Raw genomic sequence first — 23,222 nt, 5'->3', positions numbered from 1 at the left:
TGCAAACATGGTATAATATTCAAGCGGTTACAACTAACAGCCCTGATTGCTACTCTCATTGGGTTCGCAACGGCCCACGTTTAGGTCGGATATTCCCAGAACATAGCAACGAGCGGTCGAGATCCTCTGGATGAATTATTGCTCAATGTGGCGGCGATACCATAACGATAAAAACTACCAGGTCTTAGATACCAGGTCTTAACTAGACAACTCGGTGGGGCAGCTTACGAAGCAAGCGTGAGCTAGCTTTGTTCTTTAACAACCAAGAAACGAATCTTGGCTTGCAGAACTTGATGCAATTGATTAAGCTAAAGCCAAGAGACACATCATCATCAAAACTCAACCTAGAAATTGACAGTCCGGGATAGGAAGTCCATGCTTCAAGTTATTGATCTCTTTGAGGCCTCGTCCGGGATCTGCAGGAGTTAATATTCACCATTGTACAAGTCTCAATGTGGTTCACAAAATACGGCAAAGCGGCACAGATACACTAAAGGGGGTCGAGTTCTGATATTACGTGCTAGGAGTACCGAGGAATCATGTCTTCTAAGGAAGATTCACCTAATCTATCTGCATCTTGTGTATTATTCGAGAGCTTAGATCGATCTATCATTGTTATGGACGTTCCACGTTCTATCGAGGAGGCTCAACTATTACCAGGACAAGTCCCTAATATGCGTATTGTTTCTTCCAGTCCAATAGAAATACCCTGGAAAACGCCCGACCCCAAGAAAACAAGCCATGAACAGTTAGCCACACCCTCTGCAAGCATAGCTGAATTGATGGTCCAAGAAGCCGTTAGGTCTGCACTTGAAAAGGCCAAGCAGAACTACAAAGGACCCTGGTGTTTACCACGTGTTGTAAAAGATACAGGTAAATTTTGCGATGAAAAGTCATACATCAAGGAGTTACACAAGAGGAAGCGAACTTCGGGCGAGCCGGCCGACATGGTACCAGAGTCTCTCATTCCAGATCAGTCACACTACCTCCTAGGAACCATAGAATCTGAGCGGAGAGCCTTCGTTGCAGATGCTCCCATGTTCGATTTAATGGTTCTTGATCCACCGTGGCCCAGTCGATCTGTAAAACGGAAACAGAATAGATATACTATTGCATATGACATACAGGAAGTTAGGCATCTCTTAACTCAGATACCTGTTGCATCGCACTTGAAAACAGACGGCCTTGTGGCTGTATGGGTCACTAACAAAGCTGCAGTTTCTGACTTGCTAACATCTCCCCGCGGGATATTTTCCGAATGGGGCCTCGAACTCGTCGGGGAATGGACCTGGCTAAAGATCACGAGTTCCGGTGATCCAGTCATCGACTTAGAAGCGCAGTGGAGAAAACCGTGGGAGAGGCTATTACTAGGTAGGAAGAGAAGCAGCATGTTAAAGGCTCCGATCCCAAGCAGGGTGATCTTAGGAGTTCCAGATATCCACTCAAGAAAGCCAAATTTAAAGCTCTTGTTTCGAGACATACTGCCGGACAACTACACCGGACTAGAAGTGTTTGCGAGAAACCTCACCGCAGGCTGGTGGAGTTGGGGAAACGAGGTCCTATATTTTCAACAGGGCCATCACTGGGTAGACATAGCAGATGATGTATAGAGACTTGGCATCGAACAAGTAATGATATAATGCCTTAAGACCGATCTTTTGCTTGCTTTGCAATGTGTATTGTACACGCAAGTCCGGCCCAGGTCTTCCATAGTCGTACAGTCGTCCTCTATCACGCCTATAGAATAGAGTCCCTAACCATTGCCCCTTCCCTCCTTCATGCCTTGAGAATTCAAGTTTTTATTTATATTTTTTTTCTTCTTCTCATCCACCTCCCGTTTATTGCCTACGGTTGAACTTCGGGTCTAGCTCCCTATCGTTCTCCCATTTTCCATCCTTCAACAACCTCTTCGCCTCCTGCTTCAGCAAAACTCTAGACTTCGTCGCGCCTTGCTCGTCTCTTAGGGGGAACGTGCCAGTCTTTGCAGCGTGTTTCTGCCACTTCTCCTGCCTCTCCTGCTCCTGGCGCCGCTTCTCCAGCATCGGTGGGTTCCATGCGGACAGGTCCTCCGGAGCATCTAGCCACTTGAACGGCTGGTGCAGCTCCACCGTCATCGTCTTGACTGGTGGTGGCCGGTAGATGCGATGATGCATCTTGGACTGCCGCGGCCGGCGCTGCGTCAGCTGCGATCGTACGCCTAGCACAGGCACATTATATGCGTGCAGCAGATAGTCACGCAAGTCAAATTTGTTGAATCTTAGAGGTACCCTGAAAGTGGCGAAGTTTGGTGGTTGGTTATCCCGTGGTCGTAAGAAGGCAATCGTGTGATCGGGTCTATAATAGGATCAATGTTAGCTGTGAAAGTAAGAGATGGCTAGGCAAGTCAGAAGCCCATACAAGAAGACTTGTTTCTTCCCTATCCGGAAGAACTTTGTCGCCATTGTGCTTCGATGGCGACTACGGATGAGATAAAGAAATATAAGATTCTATACGAGATTGACCACAATATTATCTTAAATTTAGCACATGCATCGATAAGAGGTTCAATTCGTTCTCTACACTACGTCGGCAGGTGAAAATTCCGACTTCACGGACCCACTTCTAAGACGGGTACCCAATTCGTTTAGCTTCCAGTTATATGTTCCTGCATGCTTCAGAAATGCCCACCGTAAATATAAATAAATTACATACGGAATACTTACCTAGGGTTAGGATGTAGGCAATTATATAGATCTCCTGGTTAAACTTTAAGATCACGGAGATGGGCACTTAGGGAAGAAAAAAAAAAAAAAAAAGGATTCAATTGAATCCGGAATGACGACAATGGGAATTTAAGGCTTCTTTTTTTTCTTTGAAATTAATTTTACTTCTTTCGTTACGTGCCCAGCAAGATTTTGACACATTCGCATATGCATTGGCCCCTCCATCCCAGGCTCTTATGTCTTAGGTGCCTAAACATCAATACCGTCAACAACGACACCCTTAACCCACTCATGCTGCATGAATCGGGCAACTTCGTTCGCGGTATCTTCATCGACCAGAATGCTGACTAGATACAGAGCTGCATCTATGCCAGCAGATATTCCCCCCGCCGTAATGACCCGAAGCCCCCCAAGACGCATCGCGGCTCTGCGCGCAATGGACTCACGGCGTCCATTCGAGCCCTTGTATGACACGCTTCCCTTTCTGTATTACCAATCAGTAAGTGAAAGTAGTTTGTACTTGAATATAAACGTACCGAGCTACAGATGGACGTCTTCCTGCGTCCGACTTGCGACGGATATAAGGGTTCTCATCCTCGTCTCCGAGGTCAAAGCGAAGGTTGTTCACGACATATCGGGCGTCTTCTACGACGTCGGTTCGCTCTTGCAGGTCACGCTGTGCCGCATTGCTGCAGACGATTTCGAACTTAGTCAAGTAGTCTGTATGAGTAGTGGCAGACAAGCCTGCCAAGATGCCTGCCTCAGCTAGGAAGAGGGACCCGGTGCAGACAGACATCAGTGTGCGCTCTCGAGTGTAATCTTTCCTCTGAAGTTCTGCGAAAGCCTCGATGATGGGTATAGGTTCAGAGTGCTCTTTCAGGATGGCACTGCTATCGACGCTGCCCACCACGATGAGAAGATCGAAATCATCAAGGCGTTCATGGGCCTCCTTGAAGTTGATCTGGGCGCCAATGATAACACCCTGTTGTGACAAAACCTTAGGCTCGGCGGCAACAATTGTGCAATCGAAGGCTTTGGTATCTGCAAACGAAACCTCTCTTAGCATGGCTACAAGGGAGAGGTAGTTTACAGGCTAGATATGAATACGTGGGTAGCTAACATACTTTCGTCGTTTTTATCGTGGCGAGCCCAGTCGAGGACCTCGAGGGTGCCAACAAAGTCCAACAAGTCAAACTTGTCTTGAAGGGCGAAGAGTACTTGAATAGGCTCATCGGCCACGGCAGAGGTCTTGTGTGCCATGATTGAAAGTAATAGGTAACGTTTTTGAGAGGGGAAGAGATAAAGATAGAGAGAGGGAAAGATGTGTGTTGGAATTCAGAGGCCTATGGCTAAGAAGGAGAAAAGACAAAACTTGAGGAGCGCACAATTGATTGATAATGAATCACGATAAGAGGAAATGAGGTCAATTGTTTTGTTGACAAAGTCGTTCTACGATTCCTTTGAGGGAATAGAGAAGAAAGTTGAATGAGAATGGCCAGACGAATGGAGCGAGGAATTGAACCTATGGGCTGATGGATGGAGTGATTGAGGGGCCTCAGTTTTCAATACCTGCCCACGCCGGAGAGTTACGTAGGACCTATGTATGGAGCTTAGGGAGGGGCTAAGTCAGGCCTGTACATAGCTGTAGGTATTGTACATAGCAGACGGTAACTACCCCACATTGAGCATCAGTACCTAGTGTACCTTCTAGGTAGTATGTATATCATTCCTTCCTGCCCCTCCCCCAGATTTGAAGCGGCTGTCTAGGGTGCGGAGACCCAAGGATCTACCTCCTTCCCTGTGGATCTACATAAAATGGTCACGCTCTCACCGTAAGAAATACAGTGTCCAAGTTAAAATTCGAAGAAGCGCACATGATCAGCCTTCTTGATACAAAACTAAGAATGCTAAAGCTTGATAAACTACCTACCTAGGTACTCAGGCTGAAATAGTATTGGATACTAATATAGGATAGGTACCTACGTATTTATCAAGAATGATCGCCATATTGTTCTGATTGTGTGATTAAATCCTCCTCTTACTTAATTCATCGTACTCTTAGGCAAATAATGCTTTTAAGTATAGCGCCTTAGGCCGACATACATTACATAGTACATTATATCATGTATTGTAACTAGTACATGATTTAGATAGGTTTAGATGGTTACACTCATTGTACGGCACCTGCAGGCTTGAAGCGGCCTAAACGAGTCGGGAAGACCCACCACTGGTCTTGAAAATCACAACTGATTTGCTAAGGTTTGAATGGAACCAAAAGGCTGAGCACGGTTCCACAGTCCCAATGGTTCCACAGTCCCACAGTCCCAGGGAACCTCCTCGGAACTCGATTGAAAGCTCCTGCAGCTCTACATACTACCTATGTATGCGCATCCTCGATCCGGAAGTCTACTTCGTGACAGCTCATTAACCCCTACCAGCCGATTGTTTCACTCGAATCGCTCCATTTGGAGCTTCGGCGTCAATGTCTTCAGCTCCGTATGTCGATTTCGTCACCCAGAGTTCTGTCCCAAGTGATCAAGGCCTCTCTATTACTCCTAACACAAAGTCACTGCATCCACCTATCAAAGTGGAATCTCTAGGCGCTAACCTATTATCTACAATCTTAGGACCTTGAGAGAGCTTACGAAAGCCATACATAGCTTCATACCGGCGGCGAAATATCCGCTACCCGACGATCTTGTCGAGATTATCGAAGCCTACTTGAACAAGCATGAGAAGTTCGACGAAAGTATATCCGACAAGGTCAACGATGAACTGCTCTCCTTATTCCATAGAGACGTCGCACAGGTACCGTCTCGATATACAGCATTTGTTGCCGTTCTTCGCCGGTTACGCCCCATAATCGGACAGCCGAGCAAGACACTCCAATGGTTTGACTTGTTACTTCTAGTACTCAACCATCTGAACCAGGAGAAAGGCCTTGCTTCTGAAGTAGAGGGTGTGTTACTAGATATCCTTACTGCCGACGATGGCAACGACACTAGTACGCCCATCGGGGGTGCTGCTCCTCGACTTGCAGAGCGCATCTTGCTGCTATGGCTCGATGAATACGAAGCCATCGGGAAAAGCCCCGATGTAATGACGGAGTTCAAAGAGAAGCAGTTACGAAAGACTTTGCTACACTATGGGAAAAGACGCCCAAAAGTAGGCACCTATGATCTATCTGTGCTCCAAACAACTTGCTAAATAGACTTAGGATCTCTTGACTGTTCTCAACCTCTATGTGGCCAAAAAGACGTATCGTGCCCGTGCTCTTTCGTTCCTAGGTATTTTCGTGCAGAGCCAACCGCCGCATCTACATCTTATCCTACAAACACCCCTATTTAACAACTTAATCAACTGCCTTCAATTAGATACGTCTACAACTATTGTTTCCTTAGCTTTAACTGCATTAACCATGATCCTTCCCCATATGCCAAGTTCTCTCGTCCCTCACCTACCCACGTTATTTAACATATATGCGAGGTTGCTCTTTTGGGAGCGAGAGTTGTCTGCTCAAACGGCCGTCGATGCGGATCTGGACCGAAGGTTGTCCCCCAATGCGCTTGCCTGGGAAAAGCTCGCGTACTCGACTAACTTCGACGACACGGCTATCCCGCAAATCCTTCATTATTTCACGGTGCTATACGGACTCTACCCTATCAATTTCATGGACTATATTCGAAAACCACAAAGATACCTTCGACACGCCGAGGTCCCTGATGCTGACGATATTGAGGTACAGCCTACCGAGATACGTCATGCGTCTGAGAGATTTCGACAGTGCCATCTCCTCCATGAGAACTTCTATACTCTCACTATTGAATCGGAGAAAACAGACTTCGGAAGATGGATCAAAAGTGAGCCAGCCGAAGTCGTAGCTGATTGTGTGGCCCTCTACCGGCCAAGTGAAGCATTCCCTGGCCAGGGCATCCCGAATATCATCCATGGCTTACACGAAAGAGACGAGCCTGAAAAGAGTAGCCATGAGTCTGCACTACTTAGTGGTTCCTATCCCTTTGGCAACCCCATATTCAGTCCCCTTCAAGGAGACAACCGGCGGAATACCGGGTCAACTTTTGCTGAGTCTATCACGAGTGGTCGTGTGCAATCTGCCGTATTACGCCAGTCATCTATAAGCAGCCACCATTCCAATCGCGATAGCTCAAGCCCCAGACCGTTTGGAATCGATAACGAGAGTCCGGCTCTGTCTCGCCAAATTGTCCCGTCCGCATCTCAAACTCAGCTTCAAGACTTGCTAAATTCCAACAAGGCCATCAAATCTGGCCTGCATCAATCGATGCCGAATGATAGCGTTCCATCTCTTTCCTTGAGCTACCACGAGTCCATTTCAGATATTCCGGGATCGCAACTCCAGCCAAACCCACAACAGGCCAATGCCTCTTTATCATCAACCGAGAGCAACAGCGCCCAGATTGCACATTTACAGCGCCAAATACTACTTCTGTATAATGACCTGATATTTGAACGATTTATGAAGCAGCAGCACCTTACTCATATGGGTGAGCTACGAAGGCGACACGTACGGGAAGCGGCAAGCGAGGCAGAAACCCAGAATTTAATCATACAGAATCGTCAGCTTAAGCAACAAATAAAGAACGCAAAAGAATCAGAAATACAGGCGAAGAGAGAGTCCGAGAAGAGTCGTACACTCTCCAAGAAGTGGGAAGCTGATCTCACCGCCAAGTTAAAAGCACTTCGTGAAGAGCAGAAAAGATGGAATGCGGAAGGGGATATTTTACGATCCGAACTAGACACGGCGAAACGCGATGCGGATAAATTAAAATTATTAGTCTGTGAAGCCGAAGTTAGAGAACTAGGCCTGAAGCAAAATATGCAGTCTGTCGAGATCAACGTCAGTGAGCTAGAGAGATTAAGGAAAGACGTGGAGCGGTTGACAGAATCTGAACGAAGTTATCAGGCCAAGGAGACAGAGCGTCAACTTGCAGCAACGCGCGTGGCAGAAGCAGAGAGTCGAGCTGAGGTACTGGATATGAAGCTCAAGGCTTGTGATTCTGATATTCAGCAAACACATGACACGTACCGTTCACAGATTGCCGCTCTCAATGCCAAACTACAAGATCTACTTCAAGACGGCAGAGGACGCAATTCTGATAGCTTGAAGTTACAGTTTGAGGGCGTCGTAGCAGCAAGCCGGGTACAGCAGACTGAAATGAGGAGTCGCATTACAGAGCTCACGAAGAAAAATACAGCTTTACAAGCAAACATACTGGAATTGCAGTCCACAATATCCAACCTCTCGAAGCCAGACCCTCATCACCCTACTGATCCCGACGTCGACCTATCTTCCGATTCGGGTAGCCCGCTGACCCATCGAAAGCGCCAGCAGTGTAGATTTTCTGAGTCGGAGATATTTGAACCAACATCGTACAATGCCACCCCGCCGCTTGAGCCGTATAATACCGCCGTAGAAAGCCAGGTTCGGCGACCATCTACACCGCTGGCTGACCCGCTCCCAGCAGGAAAAGGCAGCCCTGCCGCAGAGCGATATTTCGGACGAGGTGAGTTTTCATTTTATAGCCCCTTGCTGAATATCACGAGTGTATACTAACTCTAATAGGGGGTGTACAAAATCGTAAGGATAAGAAGGAAAAGAAGGACGAGAAGGAGAGAAAAAAGTCGGTTGGCCTACGTGGTATTAGAGGATTCGTCTAGGCTAGCTAACTGGAGTCTAAGAGAGTAACTGCCTATTCATAGTCCTTAAACAAGGATCATTGACGACTATTTCGAATCCGATCTGGATTTAGACCATAGACCCAAAAGTCATACGCTAAAGGGGAATAAGGGCAACTATCCCTTGCTTTGTATGTATACATAATGAATGTAGCATGTTATGCATAACTCGATACCCTTACACCTTGGAGCAATTGCAGAACATCCAAATTCCAAAGTCACATGGAATTTAATTCCATAACAATACCAACATTCGTAAAAAGCGTATGTAGTAGCTCTTTTAGCCATCTACACGTAACCTACACTTACAGACAAGATGTTGTCTTCAGTTCAACGCATATTACTTCAAGTCTGTAAAAATTCCTGTACTGCGGCCTAGAAAAACTAATCGTCTGTTGTATGTAAGTCCGGGTAGCTCGGGTCTTACTCGCCTACACACGCCACTATTAAAGTGATATCTTGGTTTTTCTTTGCCACTTTCTCTCTTCTGCTCTACGAGTTACGCTCTATGTACCTGGGTAGGCATGTATTAGGTACGCATGATTTCTTATGACTTCGTATAGCCGAGGAGGGTGATAGCCTATGTATCTCTGAATTGCTAGGTACCTGTTTCTTATTAGTCGCTAGCGAACAGACGCCGCCGTGCCAGCTAGTCTTCGGTCCAGCCCAATGAGCTGGTTTAATGCAGGAACAGAATGCAAGCCCCAATGCAAGAGTAAGGGGCCCCCACAAAAGCGCATTACGCATCATAGCCGCGTAAATTCTGTTTCATAAATTTGTTTGTTTGTTTCTTCTTTTCTCCTGAACCCTACTGAGATTCCATAAGACTTACTCTCTAGATGATGGCAAAGGCTTGGAATGCTTCATCTAGCATTAATAAAACTTAGGTACTTAAGGCAAGCTGTAACGTAATTATACAGTGTATAATGTACTGTTTATACTGTTACTGATACGAAGATGATGGTTGTTTACCTACCTAGGTAGGTATGTACATATGTATGTAGCGAAGTACATGGGTCTAATAATACGAGGTTGCTGCACGTCATCGTCTGACTATCAATTTCCTTTGCAAACCTGACTTGTAAATGTTCAATTCGACTAAATTGAACAGCAAGATCTTACGTTGATTTTGTGAACAAATACCTAGGTTACACACTTTCGAACCTGATTTACTTGGTCAGTCATAGGTATGTTCTTTGTCTGAAACGAATAGTAAAAAGTCCGATATGTTGCACAAGTCGCAGCATTAAAACCCGTTTATTCTTAGAAGTTGCGATTAATGAACCGATCGAAGAGATTTTAGCTTGGAGAACGGGGACTTGATCCGCATAGAGATGGGGCGCAGTGAGTGTCTTTTGACAGGGGTATGATGAAATAGCCTTTTATGATTGGATCGATCTGCAGCCACTCAGGAACTCCACTCTTAGTATAAGGACCCAAGATGGGAAAGCAGGGAACGCAAGGATGGGGCCAAGATGGGGCCGTGGCGTTGACAGCCTAGACCTTGTAGCACACTACTAAGAATCGGCAAGCGCCATTGGCCAGATTATTGATTTCGGCGCATCCTTGCCAGGAACAAGCGTACATACCTATACATAGGTACCTACATTTGATAGTTCCTCATACCAGGCTGTCAGGGCCTAATGGAAGAAACAACAAAAATACTTCCAAGTCCACGTCCTATTTTTATTACGTGTCGGTACAAGTATCATGCCATCTGCCCATGTCACCACATGTCTTTCTCTTTCTTAAGTACCTTAGGTAGTCTTTCTTGGTTTACATTCACTTTTCATTTTCTTCTTGCAACCAATCTTGACTAGACCTACACTCGCTTTTACTTAGCTCTATCTTTGCTTTGCTTTGCTGCGTCAGGCCGACTTTCTCTCTTTTCAGCCTGAATCACTGCACTTACCTGACCCTCCAGCTGTGGCCACCTAAATAATTTCGTAGCCCGGGAGAACAGAAACTTTTATTTAAGTCGAGAAATCCTAAGCGTTCTCAACATCACCTAGGAACATTCCAAATACTCGGTATATCTTCCTAATACCTAAGTCGACCACCATGCACGCCGTCGCTTCTCTTCTTGCCTTGGCCTCCACGGCCTCGGCCATCCAGGGATTCAACTATGGCTCTACCTTTACCACAGGTGCTGCCAAGCAACAGTCTGACTTCGAAAACGAGTTCACTACCGCTCAAAACCTTAAGGGTACTTCTGGTTGGACCAGCGCTCGTCTCTACACTATGGTGGTAAGTGCAAGAACCAGTAACAAAATCCTATTTTAAACTGTTTATCTAACTTTTTGCGTGTGACTTTAGCAAGGCGGAACTGCTTCTGATCCGATCTCTGCCATTCCTGCAGCCATCAAGACAAAGACCACTCTTCTTCTCGGTCTTTGGGCGTCTGGGGGAGACACTTCATTCGCTAACGAACTTCTCGCCTTGAAGGCCGCTATCAAGCAGTACGGAGATGATTTCGTCAAGATCGTAGATGGTATTTCTGTGGGTAGCGAAGATCTATACCGAAACTCGCCAATGGGAATCGCAGCTGGCTCCAACGTTGGTACCGGCCCCGAGACCATTGCTCGCTACATCAAAGAGACGAAGGATGCCCTTTCTGGCACTGGCTTAGAGGGAACCCCTATCGGTCACGTTGATACCTGGACTGCTTGGTACAACGGTACCAACCAGGCTGTTATTGATGCTTGTGACTGGGTTGGCATGGACGCTTATCCTTACTTCCAGGACACGATGACCAATGACATCTCTAAGTCCAAGTCTCTATTCCAGGAAGCATTCGACAAGACTCAGCAAGCTGCTGGTGGAAAGACGGTTTGGATTACCGAGACGGGTCACCCAGTCAGCGGCAAGACTGTTGGGCAATCTGTTGCCTCGACGGACAACGCTGAGACTTTCTGGAAGGATGTCGTTTGCCCTCTGCTCTCGAGCAAAACGAACCTGTGGTACTACACTCTACAGGACGCTGCCCCTGATACTCCCAGCCCCAGCTTTGGTATCGTCGGTAACAAGCTCACCACCACACCCCTCTTTGACCTAAGCTGCGACAATTCCAACTCTGGTTCTTCCTCTTCCTCCTCATCTGCTTCTTCTGCCAGCCCCTCATCTACCGGTAAGGGTGGCTCATCCTCGACTGCTTCCGGATCCGGTGCTTCAACCACTAGCTCTGTTGGAAACTCCGGTGGCAGCCCAGGTGGTGTGCCTAGTGGCCAGATCTCCAGCGAGGAGTCTGCTACCGTGACGCCTACGGCTATTAGCCCGATCTCGACTGGTACAGGCTCCAGCGGCTCTGGTTCAGGTGCTAATGGCACCTTTACTGCGCCACCCGCCGCCACATCTACCATTCCCGCTAGCGGCGCCAATGGTCTGCAATCCGGCGCTTTCGCCGCTGCTTTCGGAGCTATTATGGCCGCTATTTATGCTCTATAAACGGTGATATCGATGACGACCTACCGATTTTTTACTTTAGGGCTGGTATAGTGATCGGCGTTATGAAAAGGTCACGCCGATATTGAAGGATGGGTTAATTGTACTCTAAAGGCAGAGGAAGCGATGCTTGAACCAGGGATACTCGGACATAGAGGTTTTTATGAACAAAATAAATCCCTTGGGAGGGAGGGACAAAACGGTACTAGACCCAGGCACCACATTAAACTTTGTAATGTTCTCTCGATAAAAGCAGAGAAGGCCACTCGCCGTCAACTTCATGACACATAATTGATCTTTATTTTTCACCTTTTTTCACCCGGGGGCTTTCCTTCATGACTTGGCGATTAGTTTTCATAATGAGAATCTCGTCATGGGAATTGTAGTTGGCGTAGGTCAGCTGCTTGATCATCGCGATACGCTTAGGCTGTGTGTGACTTTTTTGAAGAAGGCCTCCTAGCTATATGAACCTAGTATCAGCCCGCTTCTTAAGCAGAGATTCTCAGTATTATATCTATCCTACCTAAATTCGCTTGACTGGGCGCGGGTTGCTTAGCAATCGCCATGCTATAGCGTAAAAGTAGCGACCTCTGTCAACTAAGTTGGTGTTAGATCAGGAAAGCTTTATGGATTGGAGCCGGTGGAAGCTCGAATATATTAATGTAAATAACTTTATTGCCGATGCTACTCTGTACGAGTTCACGATAGTTTATTATCCTACTCAAATCGAAATTACGGTTAAGCTTCACATAATAAGCGCCCTTTATTTTCTCTAGTATAGTTTTCCCAACTGTTGGTTATAGAATGTGAAGGACATACATAAGATGGATTATCATTCAATGGGTCTTTTTACAGAAGGCTAGGGATGAGAGTCAGCAATCAAAGCTTATTGTCATAGTTATCATGATATAACTTGTATAGGAAGACTGTAGTTAGACTAGACCGGCACAGTATAACTACGACTTACTGTTATTAAGTTACAGATATTGCGAATACTTCATAAAGAGAAAGAAATTCTATAAATCTACTTAACTGTACGATAACACCTAGAAGCCCAAATTATCAAATATTCAAGTGTAGGTGTATATATATATATATATATATCAAAAACATACCTACCAATTCTGACCTTGATGACGATGGTATACACATGTATATACTAAGACGAGGCTCACGGCAATCGACCCCAGGATCGCCCTTCCCAAATACACATCAATCAATCAATCAATCAGCTCGACGCAACCCACGCTAAGCATCCCAAAACGGCAGGACGACGGGAGAGAGTGGGGACAAAGTTGGAAATAGGTCCCGCTCCGCGAAGCACGTCAACTAACGCCTATCTAACGACATCGTTCTAAGGGTCCGGTAGGGCTGTATTTCAGATCCCCGGGCCACGAACTGCCCAATCGGTCATTTTACTGCTTGGCTTGCTTTTAGGACGTACGGAGTTATTTACTGTCGGGTACCTGCGTGCAGCAGAAGCCGCATCTTCGGATGACTTGGGATAGCTGCGGGTCTCCACCACACTTTGAGGCTCAACTACATAACATCTTGCGTAACCTACCTCGTGCATACATGTACGAAACTTACATGTAGGTAGTCAATAATGTTAGTGGTCCATAGGTAGCTTTTATATTTACACCGAAGTCTATTACGTCTAATGGCTTAAAAGTTTCGACATCACCCAATCACTCATGATTAAGCAAAGTATCCAAACCAAAGTAATTATATTATTATTTTAGAGGTCGTCGAGATATGCAGATACTGACCCCCAAGATATTGCACGTTGAATAATGTAAAAGCGAACCGGTACCTTAGTATGAGCCATTTATATCCATAAGCGCGCCGGAGGATATCGTTATACCTAAGCTACCTCCCCCCTTTTCTTTTTTAAATCCCTTCCCTGAACCGTGCCTTAAACGCCAAGCTAATCATCCAAGTAACACCATTTTCGTTGACCCATTTCGTGGTCATATATACCCAAAAATAAGACATAAATCATCAAATGTCGTCGTGAAGAGAGATAGCTATTATTGTATGACTTGTAGCTGGAAGGTCTATAGCTCGTTATCGTTTGTCTCGGTAGTCGTCACAATAACACGGTGCTCCTTAATCATCGCTCCGGTCTCCTCCGAAACGGTCTCGTTACGTTCTCGCTTAACTGCAAAACACTGGAAAGCGCCAATTACGGCGACAAGAGCACTGCCGTACCATGCGAGACCAGTACAGTCAACCTGCGACCCAATTGAGTATAGATAACCAGCCACAGGCGGGGCTATCATACGGCAAGCGGCTCCAGCGCTGGCTGCGAGGCCATTCACTTTGCCAAGTACGGACGAGCTAGGAGTGGCGTCCTTGATAAGGATGAGGAGTAGAGGATATAAGATGATAGCGAAGAAGTTTCTGACGGTCAAGCAAAAGTAAATCCCGGGGTATAGGAGTGAGTCTGGCACATGGACCAGGGCAGGGACAATGACATAGGCAATCGGGTGGAAGACGGTAACAATAATAAAGAGCCTGAAAACGCCGATCTTTTCGGCGGCTATGGGGAAGATGATAACTTGAACTAAGAGTGCAATAGCTCCATTAATCGCCATTACAAACCCTACGGACTGCATGGATAGGCCCAAGCCACCGGGTGAGTAAAGGGGATTAAATTTGGAGAAGAACCCTTCTTCTGGAGCATTGTTGATGGGAACTTTATCATCCTCAAAGAATATGGGGAGGAGATGGTCGTAAGTCATCGAGTGGTAAGTAAAGATAGAGAGCGCAATGACTAGAGCCATGATGCGCTTAGTGAAGATGGTGAAGTCGCCCTTCTTTTCTGGCACTTTCGAGGAAATCGCATCGCGGCTGAATTCGCCGCTTTCTCTGTTCCGAAAAGTTCCGTACGTCTCAGAACGTAGATCAATAGCCGGTTGCTTAATCGCATCTGAAGTTTCTATGAGGGGAGTCTCGTCGGAAACATAGGTGTCATCGGGTAGCATAACCCGTGGAACCATATCAGGGTGCGTTTCTTCGAGCAAGAAATATCCCAAGCAAATGCTAATCATTAGAAGAGCAGCACAACAGAGATTGGGAAGGAGATAAGGGAAGTTTGCGAATAATGTGCCTGTCGGGAACGTATCGGGCCAAGACTTATGGGGGTCTGCTAGCATCCCTCCGATTGCTGGTCCAATGATTGTTCCGATGGACCAGACAAATGGCATCACGGAATAAGCGCGAGCTACGACATTAGCATGATTTTTTATAGCTAGTTGAAGTGAATTTGGTAATTTGGTGGTTAAACTTACGCTCGTGTTCGGGTTTACTGACCAGCTCGCCAACCATGGTCTGGATAACTGCGATGTTTCCATTCAGGAGTCCGCCAAGTGCTCGACCGATCAAGGCAATCCAGAGGTTGGTAGCAAATCCCACCATAACCATGCTGAACATAGTTCCAATACATCCTACAAGGAGCACAGGCTTTCGACCGATTCTATCAGACAACCCGCCCCAAAACATCCCCATCAGCGCCTCGGCAAGGGCGAATGATGAGATCTGAAGGAGTCAGTAACAGTTATTTATATATCCTAGAAATACGAAATTCACATACAAGGAGACCGGCATAGAACGAGGCATCTTGCTCGTTGCCGATTTTAAACCGCTTGACTAAGGCCCAGGCATAGGGAAAGATGGAGGTGAGGGCGATAGGCTCGGCTAGACGAACGATAGCTAATAGAAACAGCTGAATAGTCGGGAAGTCATCGGGATTTCGAGGTGATCTCTGCTTTGTTAGGACCATTGCTTCGCAACTTGGTATCGATCTTACGGCTAGCTGACACAACACTTGGCGCGTAATCTTGAGCTGGTAAATACTAGAGCAAGAGGACAAGCGTCAAGTGATGCGGCGGCAGGCAATGCCTTCTATTTCCACCAGAAATGCTACTTTTGCGAGAAGTTTTCTGCACGATCTCTTTTTATCTGTTTTTTTAATCCACGCCACCAGATATTGTAAACCCGATAGAGGAGGGTAACAATGGGCTGAGAACGAGTACGTATATAAGTATAAGACCCTGAACCGAGAATATGATAAGTGAATATGATAAGTGAAAGTAGCTTGCATGTGCAGTTTCTGCATGAGAAAAGGGAAGTCGTAAGATAGGGTAGGGTAGGGTGGGCAGAGAAGAACAAGGAGGACCGCATCAGAGAAATATACTAGGAATCGGAGGTTGCTACACTACCTAAGAGAGGAAAATGTGGAGATGCGATGCACTAATAATGTTAATAATGTTTTAAAGGTTCCTCAACTGTGGTGGACCTGCCGTGGGTTCCTAAGCTAGTATTACTAGAGGGGCAGTCTAGGTAACCTTATTACATAGTAGTGACCAAATCATACTTGAGTTTGAGGAAACTCCATAACTACGCCAAATATACGTAGACAACCAAGATATCATCGTCAGTTCCACCGGCTTCATCCACAACTTGCGGTAAACTGGTTCAACCAAAATCGACTCACTGCCAACATTCGATTCGTCTATTGTTGAAACACGTACCTACCTAGGAATTGCCTACATTCCAATCCTTCTCCTTACTCTGCACAGTTCCTATCCACATGTTTAACAAAGTCGGCGCCTCTACATGCGTCGGCAAGATGTCGATCTCACAGTCGGTATGTAGTATACAGTAAAGAACAGATGGGCCGTCCGGGCAATGGCCGAAATGATCAACAAGGCACTAGCCGGGTGATAACTGCAACAAAGTCAGTTTTGGCGGTCTGAGAGGTGACAAGCCATGCAGTCAGCAGTCTGCCTATACTATTTCTCCATATCATCCAAGATCATATCATCTAGTTAGATGGATCATCCCCTACTGTGTTGTTGTGTAGAAGCTGTTGATGCACGCTTGTCACCTTGTTGGTTCCCGCTGCAAAATACGCTATGCAATGCAGAAGGCAAAAACGTTGCATCGAAAATGGAATGACATCTTGATACTAGGGCCAGGTAAGGTGTGTAGATGGAACCTAGAACCTTGCGATCTACGGTCAGCAAAGCGGGCCAATCATTTTATACGGATTCTGAAAGACATGTGGGGTTGATAAACTGTTCCCTGTCGTACTTGCGGCATCGCTTCACCTTTAGTTACCTCACAGACGTATCAATCCGCTCAAAATTTTCAGCCATTCCCTAATCGAGTTATCTCTTATACGCTAATGGCGGGGCAGAAAACGCTAGCAGCTTTTGAAGGCCTAGGTACCTAACCTAGTTTCTTAGATCTACTCCGTTTCTTTAATACAACCGTACTGTTATTCTTCTAGATTCCTCCCCAAAGAGTCAAACGCCCTTTTCTATTCATCTCCAAACAATCCAAAAAAACAAGGAGGAAGAAAGAGGGGAAAGCAGATGATTACGACGGAGTCACCGCTTGTATCATGAACCTCATCTGACAGCACACTTCATTTTCGAGCTGTTCGAGAGACTAGGAATCTAAGACACCAGCTAATGTTGTACCTAAGATCTTCATCTCATTACTAACATGTCTATAACATATCGAAGCATCGATGAATACCTAGGTAGTCCATATATAATTGAGAAGCGGCTACTACAAATGCATGACACATATAATCCATCTCTACAGTTCACATGCTGAGCATTATCGAAATACGCACATTAACTAGCGTAAGCCGATATCGTGTCCTAATCTCGGCTTAAATACGCTAGGTACTCCCGACACCGGAAATTCCTAGCGGCCAACTTTAGCGGCCAACTTGGAGGAGCTAGGACTACATGGACCGCTTACTTCTGTCACTTGATCAAATCTACTTCTCCAGTTTTCAGTTTTCGCTTAGTTAACTCACCTAAAAGTCTTCAAGAACAACGGCTTATTCGATCTAGAACGAGAATACCTAATGCTTAATATCGCACAGTTAAATACCTAGGTACCTAATCTATGAATTCGTACGACCATCGTATTTTAACTGGCTACAGAACAGCAGAAGCGGTTAGATAATGAACTAATGAATTAACCTAATGAACTACTAAGGACTTGACCCCAGGACTCGACTCCAAGTCCCGCATTACCAGTCGCATTCTTATCCACACATCACAAACGGTCTTTTATATTTACATAGCACGCTTCCTTATCGTACGGTATGCATACTGACATACGCAAGGTTTCTCGCAAAATACATATCCTTGCTACATACCATACGATGCACATGCAGCGCCCCCTTCCTGCGAGACCCATAATAGGTTCCATTACATGAGTTTCTTGCATGCGGCTAGCCTTCCTGCGAACGTCAATGGCCGTTCCGGGCCGCTACTCCCAACCTACTCTTTGCATTGGTGCAATATCGCACTTTGTGACTCGTCGGATGTCGATGATCAGAAAGACGAAAATGAAAAGAACCCTTATTGTGTCACTATAACCCTTCAGCCCTGTCGTGTCCCCCCAAGTCCCTGAAGGTAGTGCGTGTTACGACTTAGGGGACGCTGTTGTGGGTGGTACTGAAGTAACCCTTTCTATGAACTTGTCAACGCATCAAGATTTAAAGGGTCCTCCTATAGGGTTGCTTTTAGCACCCCCGTCTCTTTTCCGAGGTTTGTGCGATGCGAGGTTTTTGTTAAAGTAGGTAGGTACCTAAGCAGCTACGAACCGTTACCGCGACAAGCTATCTGGGTATATACTCGATCTTCGGGATAGCATACTTGCACATCCAGAATACCTTGGGAAGCTAATTGGTCACATCGGATTTGGTAGTCGTATCTCGATGGCCTTTCTTGCTGCAGATTTGAGGTATTATTTCTAGCTATATGCAAGTAGGTAACCCGCGGGACTCATCCGCGGACAGATTGTGACTCGCCCAGCTTCACGCATCCAATAATCAGGTCTCCATGTCTATTCAGACAAGGAGTGTCTACGGTGCCTAATGAAGAAATACAGGATAGCGATCGCTATATTTTCTCATCCCCAGGAAGGTCATCCTTTGCGGTGATACATACTGGGTAGGTAGACGCATCTCGATCACATTGTCCGAGGCTGGTAGTATATTAAGCCTGCAACGGCACCATTAGGTAACATGTTCTACCCTTTGCTAAATCGGTGTACTCCAAATTCTTTGTGGGGTTGTAAACGAAGCCCGATTAATTACGGCACCAACTCAGCCGCATGTATGTTACCCATGCCTCATGTATGCTACCTACATCCTACATGTAAGCGAACTAGTGGAAAGTCTGGGGTACAAGACTATACTGGGCCTATGCTGGGCCTACGCTATGTATGATGCTATATTGAGGTCTTTTCCAAGCGCGGGGACCCAACGGGACATTAATTACCTAACATATACTAGGGACCCAGATGTGTCTCTATGTGGTTCTGTATATAGATCTTTGGCCTCTGTATTCTAGGTGTGCGCTATTGTGATGCTCATGTCTTGCGTATATACCTAACCTAGGTAGGTAGGTCTATAATAGAGAGAATATAATTGCTTCTATACCAAGTGCCTGCTATACGTTTTGTTACTTACCTAGGTACCTAGTGCAAGTTGAACGGTTCTTGGCTATCAATTTTATTGGCCCACCTGTTGAGATCTCATGAGACGTTATAGGAACTATACTTGTATGCTGTATATGTTGAAGTTTATCGTTAATATGCGTAGCACATTTATGTACGTTGCCGACGAGAGCATTGTTCTATATAGACCAGGCGTTGCCATTAAGCTTAGGAGCTAGAAGGTAGCTACCCATATTTGCCCGGAAAGTCTTTACCGTTAATTATATTCCATAAAGCCTCTACTATATGATTCTACTTCTAATTTGTCTAGATGTGTAACATTATTCACAACCCCAATTCATTCCTACCCTCCCTCTTCATCATAACCATCAGCACAGCTCTCATGCACACTGCGAAACTTCAAAGAACCCCTCCAGCTCGTCGAACGAGACCCCTAGGAGCTGCGATAGTCGGCCCCGCAGGTCATCTAGCGAGATCTCGGACATATCCGGGCTCAACAGGTGCTGTTCCTCCTTAGCGGATTTTACGGGTCCAGGTGCTGGCTTCTTCATCTGTCTGTCGCTGTATTCGCTTAGTAGATCCGGATGTTTTCTAATATTGAGAACAGGCTTCCGCGGGGGCTGCGGGAACATATCTAGCTTGATCTGGATGGTAGGGGAGCTAGGGAAGACGCTCTTATTAGACGTTATTGCCGTTGGGGGTGGAAGTGGTGGAGACATGGGCGGCATAGGGGATGGTTTAAGTTGTGGCCGTGGTTTTGGTTCCTCGATTACGTCGTCGGTGGCAATAGGAAGATCGAGGTCCGGACATAGGTAGCCGTCGTACTGCGGGATGCGGAACCGTGCCCCGGTAAGCCGGTTCCATACCCAGCCCTGCCCAGTGAAGTGGAAGTCTACGATTGTAGCCGTTGCGTGCTTACCCCCTGCGGCGACTTTCGGGCATATGCCGACGTCCTTGAGAGCCGACGCTAGCGTCTGAGGTCGGATCAAGTCCTTTCGAAGATCCTTGCGCGATGCCAGCCAGTCTTCCTCGGAGAATAGGCGCGATACACTATAAAAAATGTTAAGTATTTTTTGGTTCGTTATTAGAAAAAGTGCGTTATGGGAGTGAGGGCTTACTAGTCAACGGGTATTGAGTAGTGAGCGCGGTGTTTCGGCCGCAAACGGTGGAAATCCCAACTAAGCACCTGTTTCCACGCGATTCCGGCTGAGAAGTCCAAGCTCTCTTTTAAATGAGCAGGATTTTTAATCTGTACCGGTATCCAACCGCCAAAGATAGATGCGACGAAGCTATCTCCCAGCTCCATCTCGAGATCGGCGCCGTAAAAAGGTTCGCACAGATCCCGTGTGAGAGCCCGGCAGTCCTTCCAGTAAATGGCATGGCCGAGTCTGAAAAGCAAGAAGACTATCAATATGAAAATTCATATTCAATGCAAGAAATAAAGAGTAGGTAGGTAATTTACTCATGTAAGAGCGTAACGGCCGTCATGAACGCCGTTAAGAGATACTCCTCGCTCTGTTCCTTCCCCTCGCATCTCAGCTGGGCCAAGCGCTTAGGGAACTCTGCCGTGACTAAAATTGACAAGTTGCGGCGTCGACGGTTCTCGCATTTCTTATCCCACCGTCGTATGGTCTCATACTTATCAAGCTCATCCAGCGTCCGCCCGTTCCGTGGATGCCGACAAGTATACCCGGCCCATCCGCGCTCATGGAACATATCTTCGTCCAGTTCCCACTTTAAGGAATTCGACATCTCGCCCTTAAGCTTGCTCTCCGCGGTGCGTGTCCATCTGCTTTTAAGCTGTGACGAGGCCCATCCGGCACGATGGTGTCTTACGATAGTCTGTGGCGCCGCCTCATTGTCATCTACGTGAGCAGCGGAAGAATGCGTAAAACTACAGCGACAACTTGGTTTCCGACCGGGGTAGCCATTTACGAAGACGTCGTGGGTGAGAAAATCAGAGGCCCAGGGCAGTCCTCCGGCCTCTAGGAGTCGACTCGCAAGAATGAGCGGCTGTTTCAATTCTCTGCGTAGCTCTTGATTTGTATCTTTCCAATTCGAAAATACTGGATGGATTTTACCTCGTAAATCGAGTCGTCGTAGCTCCGTGGTTCCTAACTTTGTTTGTTAATTACACTCCGGCTCTTTTTGAACAAGATGGGATGATGGGATGAAAGTAAGTCTTAAGTACCTATAGCACCGCATTTCCGAAGTTCCTCCTTATTCCATCTCTTCGGATTTGAGCCGGGCTGCGTCGAAATGCGGCTATGTCGAGCTCTGGTTGTCTGCGGTGTCATTCTCGTCTTCTCAATTACTCAACAATCAACCGTACTGATCATTTAATGGGAAGAACGATCAGCATTTCGGACCATGGTAAATAAATTATACCCTTCGGAAGCATCTTTCAAAGAGTTTAACATTCCAACCGGGTTTCTAGGGAAGGGAGGGGGGCCTGGAATGGATAACCCTAATGTGTGGTCTATTAGTTGGTCGATTATCTATCCCTCCCCTCTGCTCCTTTGTCTAATCCGGCCGAGCCACGTTCTTGGAATAGTATGCCGTTCCAATAATATTCATCGTTATCGTCAATTCGTAGCCCTAGATAGGTCTCCTTAAATCTCGCATGCCTCTTAACTCTCGTACTCCATCTTCCTGTCGCCGACCACGTTCCAAAACTCCTCCACAAGCTCCTTTTGCCCGCTGGGCGCGCCGCGCACCGCGAAATATTTGCGCCCATCGATCTTGGGCTCCCAGTCCCCAGGGTTGCCGCTGACCATGATACCTCCGGCTTCGGCAAGTATCGCCCAGCCGGCGCAGACGTCCCACGCCCAGCAGCCGCCTTCCCAGTACGCGTCAAGCTGGCCCGCAGCTACGGCGCATAGGTTCAGTGCAGCGCTACCCATGCTTCTTATAGATTGCACCATGGCACCTCCAGTCTCCTTGCTTGCGCATAGCTTCTTGAAGACTTCCGTCTTGACCTCGAAATTGACGCCATCTCGGCTATTGCCCCATTCGCTTGCTAACATGCACGTATACAACTCCTTTAGAGGCGGGGGGTTCTTGGACAGCGGCAACTTGGCTTTGCGCCCTTTGCCACCCTCGAGTCCCCAGACGGCGCCCTGCGTTAAATAGGCACCCTGCCCGCGAACTGCGGAGTATAGCTTATCTTGGTAGGGGTTATACACGATCCCGACGGTAGGAATTCGGTCGACTGCGAAGCCTAGCGAGATGCAGGCCTCTGGGAAATTGTGTACGAAGTTGAGGGTGCCATCGATAGGGTCTACGATGAAAGTCGGGGCTGTGGTGACTTGCATTCCTGGCTTATACGTCTCCTCGCCGATGAAGGCGAAGGTGGGATAGGCCTTGGAGAGTCGCGACGAGACGAGGGCCTCGACGGCTTTGTCGGTTTCGGTGACTATGTCGGCGGCTATACTGCATCGTTAGTAAATGACGATGGAGGGGTAATGATGAAAATATACCATACAATTCAACTTAGTTCCCGTATCTATATCTTGGGGATTCGCAGATAAGATCATACGGCCGGCCTCGTGGGCCACCGATATTAGTGTGTCGTGGATCTCTTGCAGATTGAGGTCTGTCATGATGCTGGCCTTAGAGTCTCTACAATATTAAGTTTTAGTTGAGCAAAGAAGAATATCACGAAGCTTAGAAGCTCTAATTTAGGTGTAAGATCTAAAATATTTAGGTGGGGTAGCAATGGTTAGCGATGGTGTTAATGGTGTTAATAGTGGGGTTAATGATATTCGACTTTGACCGCATGTGGGAGAGCAAGGGTATACGATTGGTTGATATAGACTATAAGTACTTGGTATCTAAGTACCGATATACTACGTTCCTTGAGATATCTTGAAC

General features: G+C 46.6%; 8 protein-coding genes across 8 annotated transcripts; 3 read left to right on the top strand and 5 right to left on the bottom strand.

Annotated features, from left to right (window-relative positions):
* Positions 1-147: 147 nt before the first annotated feature.
* F4813DRAFT_52043 (MT-A70-domain-containing protein) lies at positions 148-1,724 on the top strand. Its single transcript, XM_049248597.1, has one exon. It carries the CDS (start codon positions 540-542, stop codon positions 1,608-1,610), a length of 1,071 nt encoding a protein of 356 aa, XP_049100501.1. The 5' UTR covers positions 148-539; the 3' UTR covers positions 1,611-1,724.
* Positions 1,725-2,537, bottom strand: F4813DRAFT_52038 (uncharacterized protein). The gene is made up of 2 exons (XM_049248596.1): positions 2,398-2,537; positions 1,725-2,334 (listed from the first exon to the last, which is right to left on the bottom strand). The coding sequence occupies exons 1-2, from the start codon at positions 2,439-2,441 to the stop codon at positions 1,839-1,841; spliced, it is 540 nt and encodes a 179-aa protein (XP_049100500.1). The 5' UTR covers positions 2,442-2,537; the 3' UTR covers positions 1,725-1,838.
* Positions 2,538-2,739: 202 nt separating this feature from the next.
* Positions 2,740-4,572, bottom strand: F4813DRAFT_357103 (class I glutamine amidotransferase-like protein). Its single transcript, XM_049243070.1, has 3 exons — positions 3,827-4,572; positions 3,239-3,743; positions 2,740-3,186 (listed from the first exon to the last, which is right to left on the bottom strand). The coding sequence occupies exons 1-3, from the start codon at positions 3,960-3,962 to the stop codon at positions 2,952-2,954; spliced, it is 876 nt and encodes a 291-aa protein (XP_049100499.1). The 5' UTR covers positions 3,963-4,572; the 3' UTR covers positions 2,740-2,951.
* A 445-nt stretch (positions 4,573-5,017) lies between these two features.
* On the top strand, positions 5,018-8,738 carry F4813DRAFT_357097 (Hamartin protein-domain-containing protein). Its single transcript, XM_049243069.1, has 5 exons — positions 5,018-5,083; positions 5,141-5,198; positions 5,330-5,867; positions 5,920-8,245; positions 8,305-8,738. Exons 2-5 carry the CDS (start codon positions 5,185-5,187, stop codon positions 8,397-8,399), a joined length of 2,973 nt encoding a protein of 990 aa, XP_049100498.1. The 5' UTR covers positions 5,018-5,083; positions 5,141-5,184; the 3' UTR covers positions 8,400-8,738.
* Positions 8,739-10,002: 1,264 nt separating this feature from the next.
* F4813DRAFT_395806 (glycoside hydrolase family 17 protein) lies at positions 10,003-11,914 on the top strand. The gene is made up of 2 exons (XM_049247747.1): positions 10,003-10,664; positions 10,734-11,914. The coding sequence occupies exons 1-2, from the start codon at positions 10,479-10,481 to the stop codon at positions 11,859-11,861; spliced, it is 1,314 nt and encodes a 437-aa protein (XP_049100497.1). The 5' UTR covers positions 10,003-10,478; the 3' UTR covers positions 11,862-11,914.
* A 2,001-nt stretch (positions 11,915-13,915) lies between these two features.
* F4813DRAFT_388803 (MFS general substrate transporter) lies at positions 13,916-15,642 on the bottom strand (the record flags this gene model as incomplete). The annotated part of the gene is made up of 3 exons (XM_049246745.1): positions 13,916-15,084; positions 15,152-15,398; positions 15,454-15,642. 3 exons carry the CDS (start codon positions 15,640-15,642, stop codon positions 13,916-13,918), a joined length of 1,605 nt encoding a protein of 534 aa, XP_049100496.1.
* A 3,893-nt stretch (positions 15,643-19,535) lies between these two features.
* Positions 19,536-21,812, bottom strand: F4813DRAFT_51895 (uncharacterized protein). Its single transcript, XM_049248594.1, has 4 exons — positions 21,541-21,812; positions 20,812-21,463; positions 20,468-20,737; positions 19,536-20,399 (listed from the first exon to the last, which is right to left on the bottom strand). Exons 1-4 carry the CDS (start codon positions 21,644-21,646, stop codon positions 19,730-19,732), a joined length of 1,698 nt encoding a protein of 565 aa, XP_049100495.1. The 5' UTR covers positions 21,647-21,812; the 3' UTR covers positions 19,536-19,729.
* On the bottom strand, positions 21,767-23,222 carry F4813DRAFT_51928 (inositol monophosphatase). Its single transcript, XM_049248595.1, has 2 exons — positions 22,834-23,222; positions 21,767-22,776 (listed from the first exon to the last, which is right to left on the bottom strand). The coding sequence occupies exons 1-2, from the start codon at positions 22,949-22,951 to the stop codon at positions 21,980-21,982; spliced, it is 915 nt and encodes a 304-aa protein (XP_049100494.1). The 5' UTR covers positions 22,952-23,222; the 3' UTR covers positions 21,767-21,979.

This window comes from Daldinia decipiens (genome assembly GCF_022478715.1).
Source record: "Daldinia decipiens strain CBS 113046 unplaced genomic scaffold F4813scaffold_13, whole genome shotgun sequence".
NCBI classification, from domain to species: domain Eukaryota; kingdom Fungi; phylum Ascomycota; class Sordariomycetes; order Xylariales; family Hypoxylaceae; genus Daldinia; species Daldinia decipiens.
This window is presented reverse-complemented; position numbering and strand designations above follow the sequence as displayed.

Coding starts and splice junctions, on each gene's coding strand:
- F4813DRAFT_52043 (XM_049248597.1), top strand. CDS start 540: ATGTCTTCTAAGGAAGATTCACCTAATCTATCTGCATCTTGTGTATTA.
- F4813DRAFT_52038 (XM_049248596.1), bottom strand. CDS start 2,441: ATGGCGACAAAGTTCTTCCGGATAGGGAAGAAACAAGTCTTCTT. Junction 2,335..2,397: donor GGGAAGAAACAAGTCTTCTT/GTATGGGCTTCT, acceptor ATCCTATTATAG/ACCCGATCACACGATTGCCT.
- F4813DRAFT_357103 (XM_049243070.1), bottom strand. CDS start 3,962: ATGGCACACAAGACCTCTGCCGTGGCCGATGAGCCTATTCAAGTACTC. Junction 3,744..3,826: donor CCACGATAAAAACGACGAAA/GTATGTTAGCTA, acceptor TTTCGTTTGCAG/ATACCAAAGCCTTCGATTGC. Junction 3,187..3,238: donor AGACGTCCATCTGTAGCTCG/GTACGTTTATAT, acceptor TTGGTAATACAG/AAAGGGAAGCGTGTCATACA.
- F4813DRAFT_357097 (XM_049243069.1), top strand. Junction 5,868..5,919: donor ATGGGAAAAGACGCCCAAAA/GTAGGCACCTAT, acceptor AAATAGACTTAG/GATCTCTTGACTGTTCTCAA. Junction 8,246..8,304: donor AGAGCGATATTTCGGACGAG/GTGAGTTTTCAT, acceptor TAACTCTAATAG/GGGGTGTACAAAATCGTAAG.
- F4813DRAFT_395806 (XM_049247747.1), top strand. CDS start 10,479: ATGCACGCCGTCGCTTCTCTTCTTGCCTTGGCCTCCACGGCCTCGGCC. Junction 10,665..10,733: donor CTCGTCTCTACACTATGGTG/GTAAGTGCAAGA, acceptor GTGTGACTTTAG/CAAGGCGGAACTGCTTCTGA.
- F4813DRAFT_51895 (XM_049248594.1), bottom strand. CDS start 21,646: ATGACACCGCAGACAACCAGAGCTCGACATAGCCGCATTTCGACGCAG. Junction 20,738..20,811: donor GCCGTTACGCTCTTACATGA/GTAAATTACCTA, acceptor CTTGCTTTTCAG/ACTCGGCCATGCCATTTACT. Junction 20,400..20,467: donor TACTCAATACCCGTTGACTA/GTAAGCCCTCAC, acceptor CATTTTTTATAG/TGTATCGCGCCTATTCTCCG.
- F4813DRAFT_51928 (XM_049248595.1), bottom strand. CDS start 22,951: ATGACAGACCTCAATCTGCAAGAGATCCACGACACACTAATATCGGTG. Junction 22,777..22,833: donor TACGGGAACTAAGTTGAATT/GTATGGTATATT, acceptor GATGCAGTATAG/CCGCCGACATAGTCACCGAA.